This window comes from Atta cephalotes, assembly GCF_000143395.1.
Source record: "Atta cephalotes unplaced genomic scaffold scaffold00008, whole genome shotgun sequence".
Classification (NCBI taxonomy): Eukaryota; Metazoa; Arthropoda; class Insecta; order Hymenoptera; family Formicidae; genus Atta; species Atta cephalotes.
In genome coordinates, this window is record NW_012130072.1 from 4,070,470 (window position 1) to 4,076,441 (window position 5,972).

At 38.8% G+C, this 5,972-nt stretch overlaps 1 protein-coding gene across 1 annotated transcript in view; it reads right to left on the reverse strand.

Moving 5' to 3' along the window:
- LOC105627368 (paired box protein Pax-6-like) overlaps window positions 1-5,972 on the reverse strand; it is a 91,001-nt gene that overhangs the window by 65,848 nt on the left and 19,181 nt on the right. The window contains exons 2-3 of the mRNA XM_012208652.1: window positions 4,992-5,157; window positions 4,078-4,258 (exon numbers count right to left, since the gene is read on the reverse strand). Of these exons, the coding sequence (XP_012064042.1) occupies window positions 4,078-4,258; window positions 4,992-5,157 (347 nt within the window). The remainder of the gene's footprint in view (window positions 1-4,077; window positions 4,259-4,991; window positions 5,158-5,972) is intronic.

Sequence of the window (5,972 nt, forward strand, 5' to 3'; positions counted from 1 at the left end):
AACGGGTTAACGGTAAGGTTACGTACGTAAGTAAGTAATAAGTAACTTAACCTAACCTACCTACCGTACCGTACGTCCGTACGTACTACTCTCTTCTCTCTTCTCTCTCTCTCTCTCTCTCTCTCTCTCTCTCTCTCTCTCTCTCTCTCTCTCTCTCTCTCCCTCCTTTTTCCCCTTTCCTCTCCGTCGAACTGAGGTCTTCCATCGTCTACCACACGCACACGAATAGACATGTACAGGCAGACCAGAGAAAATGAGTAGAAACGTTTTCGAATCAATCCCGTTCGCGAGTTATTTCGCTCCCCATCGAAGAAGAATCGAGGGATCCTCGAGTGCTTCCGTTCAAGAAATGGATTCTGGTCAAAAGTTTTAGAACTTGACGATAGTTACGAAAATTCTATGCACTCCCGCAATGTTATTACATTATGTAACGCGATAAAAATTTAGAACTATTTATATATTATATTTAGAATATACTATTATATACTATATTTAAAACTAACTCATGATGATTCCAAAATTCTTCTAATTTCAAAAAATGAGTTTCACAAAAACAGTATGTAATTAAGTAGCGTAAGTCGCGTGAAAGTATATTTGTGTTATTATGTATATATCGAATGCTGCAAAGACAAATGTATTAATGTACATCTATTTCTCAGAAGATTAAAAAAATAGATTCTACGTACATTTGTGAATGCAAAGAGTTGATTTTGTAAGAGTTGATTTTTGATTTTTCAGATAATACAATTCTTGAATTTTATTCATTCTTACACATGCTGATTCCATTGCAATAAAATGCATCCACTATAATCCACTTTCAAACGACAAACGATGAAAAACGACGAAAATATCGGGAGACTTTGAATTCCGAGATAGGAATTCCTTTTGACTGTTCGTCGTTTCGCTCGTTCGACGCCTCGTTTCGCCTTAACGTGAGCGCAATAATTCTCGAGCGAACTGTACGTAATGGAATATTACACGGACCATTAAAGAAACGTTAATCTTGCCCACAACAAGTTCAGAAGCGCTCGCAGGATGCTCAAACGCGGCCGGGATTACGCGCTGGCTTTGATCCTCCAACGCCCCGAAGGCGCGTACCGGAGTCCGCAGCCTCCTGTAATTTGTTAAAACGCGAAATTCTATGACGTCGCTGTTTGTGCTGGCGTCTCGTTACCGCTTAAAAGTCACGCGGCTCCTTTGACGACTTGCCGTAAAACATACTTGTTATTTAATATTAAATTGATCGTTTTTCCTGCCATTTTTCATCCCACTTTCTTTTTATATTAATAGTTGAAAGGACTGTGATTCCGTCAATAGAATATTAAATATTATATTTATAAAAGTAAATTAATGAGTGAAGAAAATGACATAAATTTATGAAATAGAAAGATTTAGAAGAAAATTTTTGTTCCTCAAAAAGTTTTTACAAATACAATATTAATTACATTAATTTCTTATTTCTTCTGATTTTTTTTCTTCTGTCTATTAATATCTTCTTTGTTACATCTATTATTTAAAATGGCCACAAAGTCAGTTATAATTTATAGATATTCAATAATAATATTTTATACTCCATGTTAAACATTATATGAAAGACTTGCTTCCATGATGATAAAGCCATGTCACTACTTTCGCGAATTGTTTCACACGAATCGCTTTACTCTATCATCTTCCTCGACGTGGATACTAAATTTTTGGGAAGGGGGAGGTGTGCTATACAGAAAAAGCTGCGGATGAACTCTCGACGGCTTTCTTTCACGGGTAAGAGCGAGCCTTTGACATTTTTTTCTCGCATCGATAAGAATGCTCTCTCAGTTCTACCGTCATTCTTTCTGTCCTCCTTACTCTCCAACCAGAGACTTTCTTTCGTAGTCTTTCTGCGAGGGTGACTCGTGTACACCTCGGCGCAGCTATTACGAAGGCGCGAGGGAGCAAGTCAGCCAACTTCAGGAAGGGAAGACGAGACGAGAACGAAGGAGACGAGGTCGCGGCAGACGAGGAGAGATGGCGCAGAGTAACGTGGGAGAAAGAGAATTTAGCAACCCTCTTTCGCTTTTTACCCTAAGCGAGTCGAGAGCCCCTTAGCCACCGTTTATTGGACGCATGCAAATATCCATGGCAACGGCGGTACCGTGCCGTATACGGGAATACGGGAAGAACCAACCCCGCCGCGCCGCACCGTCGAGAATGCCGAACGTGCGAGGGGTGTACACGAAGATCTTCCAGGTCGAAGGAAGAAAAATAGAAAAAAAAAAGAGAGAAAGAGATATCAGAGAATTTCCTTTTGATCCGCGCGTCGCCCATCTTCAAGCAATCTCTTAATTGATTCTGCAGGAATTGGTATTCTTTTTGGTCTCTAGATGCTTTTTCAGCTGTCAAACGTACATGTTTCCGCTAGTCATTATATGTGACAATATGATCTGAATCTCTTGAAAGTAGTGGTAATAGAAATCTAAAAAATTCGATTACTTTTAAACTTACTTTCTTAACAAAGATATTCAGTTATAGATAATAAAATTTTGAACTATAAATGATTAAAAATCAATGAGTTGAAGATGCAATTGGATAAAGAAACTTTATTCTTTATTCAAATGAATCATTTTCTAATTTGAATTTACTTCATTTCGTCTGTCTTTATCCTAATTTATTCGCCTAGTAAAAATTAACAACTCGAGTAATGCGTAGCAAAAATAATTTATTTAAACAATTTATTTAAGTTGTTCTGAAAATTGTCACAAAAGAGAAGAATGTTATCAATTATCTGCTATCCACATTATAGTTGATCAAAGGCACGATCCTTTAATTAGAATTTAGACACAAACCGTAGTTTTGTATATAGGATGGTAGGATGGTAGAATGGTAGTTTTAACAAAAATTTGCGAGAGAGAAGGATTTCCTATTTGTGGATTTTCTATTTGTTTATCTTTCTCATTCCGTTTTATTTTTTTCTTATCTATTTCTTTTTTTTTTCTTCTCTCTCAGGAATTGTTAAAACATGGCGGATCAATCAAAAGTCATTTTCTCACGTTCAGACTCTTATTAGAGGGTCTCTAACTTTAATGATACACGTTCTATCGGGCCACGTGGAGTGCGATCGCAAGACCGGAAGAACGATGTTGGGGGAGCAACGGCTCATCGGGGCGGAACCGGTTAACGCCAAATCGTCCGTCATTCGTTTGCGCGATTAACCGCCTCGTGTTAACAACATCGGCCGCGCCGCGACAAGGGGAGGAGTTTGTACGTCGTCCTGGTCGCGCGCGCCCACCCGAGTCCATCGGCTCGCATAAACATCCTCGGTACAACCAGCCGCCACCCCACAGAAAACTGATTTCCATCCCCCCATGCCGCGACTCGCGCTATCTATGTAAATGCGATTCTGTTTTGTGTGAGTAGACAAAGCCCCCGTTGACAATACGCCTGCGCGTTTACAACCTCCACCCGCCGAGCCGAAAGTCAGGCTCCATTACGGCTGTTTTGCGACGCGCTTTGTATTGTTGTCGCCGCCACCACCGCCGCCACCGTCGCTGCCGCGCAACACCGATTCCTCCACGAAAACTTCTGTCATTTTCATTAGATTATAATCGGTTCATATCCGTGAATTTTAACTATGGATTAACCAAGATCTGATGTTTGGCGAATCTTTGCTACTTAATCTTCATTTACTGGTATTCGCGTCTGTCTGATATAAAAAGTAACGCGCTTTTATTAAATTAAAACACATTTTATATCAACTTTATTATCCTTTCCACAGATTTAGTAAAAAGAAATTTTGACAATCAAATAGTTTTAAAGAAAGAAATTAGTCTTTCATTTTTTAATTAAATTAATTTTCACATGTTGTTTATGAAGAAAAAAATATACTTTTTTTTTTGGTTATTCTCGTGTAATAATTATAAGCCAACTTATGTATTTGAGAGACCCATGCAGACAAGTACTTTCAGATATATTATTATAATTCAATTATATTATTATAATCTATTGGCTATAGTAATAATAGAATGGCCGCACTACAATTTCTGGAGTCTTATTCGAATAACGGTAAGAGAAATAATTGAATAGAATGTAGGTCGTACTTACACTCGGAATGTTGTCGTTCGTGCACACTCCCTCCTGCAACAAGCGATCTCGAATCTCCCACGCGAAGATGGACGGGCATTCACTTTTGTAGAGCGAGATCTTACTGACAACCTCTGCCGTTGCCACGCGCGGTTTGCTGCCGCCTATGGCCCTGGGCCTTATAGATCCGGTCTCATAGTACCTACAACAATAATAATTTGCGGTACAATGCGGTAGGAATACATGGAACGCTCAGGTCGCTATTGAAAATGAAATATATTATACGTCTATCTCTTTAAGCATGTTATGATAACCTAAATACACTCGAATAATAAATATTGATAGATATAATAGATACAGAGCCGATATTGAACAATATACCTTGATTATCTCTCATGAAACAGAGAACGTTTAGTCAAATGTTTAACTCACTTATATCTTTCTCTTAACTCTTGACTCAGACACGGTTGTAATTTTGTGTAATGTTTTTTTAATTGAAATTTATAAAAGCTACATCTACTCGATTTATAATGCAAAACAAACCGACATGCAGGCTCATATTTCATGCAGAACTGCAAGATTTGAAATAAGTTTCTCAATTGATGACATAATTGTTCAACTTACTTAAAGTAATATCTACAATGAAATTTTAAAGCATAAAATTTAAACTTTAATCTTAAAGTAATAAAAAAATTCATCATAATCAATTATTCTCCTCACATTCAACTGTGATTAGTCAATTTCTTCTAGTTAAACCAACAATGACATTTTGGTTGAGTCTTTTCATTGGTTTAACTAGAATATTTTTCTCAGTGTAAATTTTACGCCGAATTTTACGCCTTAAAATCTTATTGTAAACGTCGCTTAAGATATACAATGATTTAATCGGATTTAAGAACGCGATATCAAACGGAACAAGCAATATTGCAACCAACCTGCCGAGGATCTTGGAGACACAGCCGTTGCTGACCTGTAATATCCTGGAGATATCACATGGCCGTGCGCCCGAATGTGCAAGCTCGACGATCTTTTGCCGTGTTGAGTCCGGAAGTGGCCGACCGCCGACGAAGACACCCCCCAGCTGGTTTACCCCGCTGTGTCCTGCAAACGACAAAAGTTATTCGGTTATTCTTTGCTTAACAGTTTCGAGAACTGAGTAACAACAATTACGATGCAACAGATTGCAGCTAGCAACAAGTTACGATAACAACAAATTGTCTTTCTTCTGAATTATTGTTTCTTTCTTTTTGCTCTCTCTTTTTCTCTGATTCTTTCTCTTTCCACGAGCACGACGTTTGCGTAAGGGGTGTGGAAAATTCAAACGCTCCACCGCCTCCGAAGACTTTTTCGCATTTCGGCGAACAATACCGCTGTCACCATAGATCATGTATTTTCCCTCCTCTCGTCCGCGGAGACTTACCCCGGAAACCCAAGAGGAGAAGACCGCGGGTGAGCTCTTTCTTTCTTTCTTTCTTTCCAGACTCGGCGAAGGGAGAGCGATGGGGAGGCGGAGGATGAGTACAGGGGGTTGGCCACGAGCGTCGTAACGTCAGCGAATCCCATCGTAGATAATCTTCGACTCATTGTGTCAGTGACAAGGCAGTCACACACGTCGGTGCGGGATACTCGAGAGGAACGCCAGGATGGTGTGTTCTCTTGCGCAGATATTTTATATTCCCGCAACCGCCGCGCGCGAATGCCATCCGAAGGTGGCATTTAGAGTAGAGCGCCACGCCTTAATTTTTCTCGGATAGAAACTCTGTCGTCTTCAAGGAAAAGGTAGAATTTGGAAATAAGACACAAAAATAGATATTAAGGTAATATAAATGAAAGATATAATATGTAACATATAATATAATTTATTTAAGAAAATATATTTTTTGAATTTTAATTTAGTATTTATAATAATTAATGAT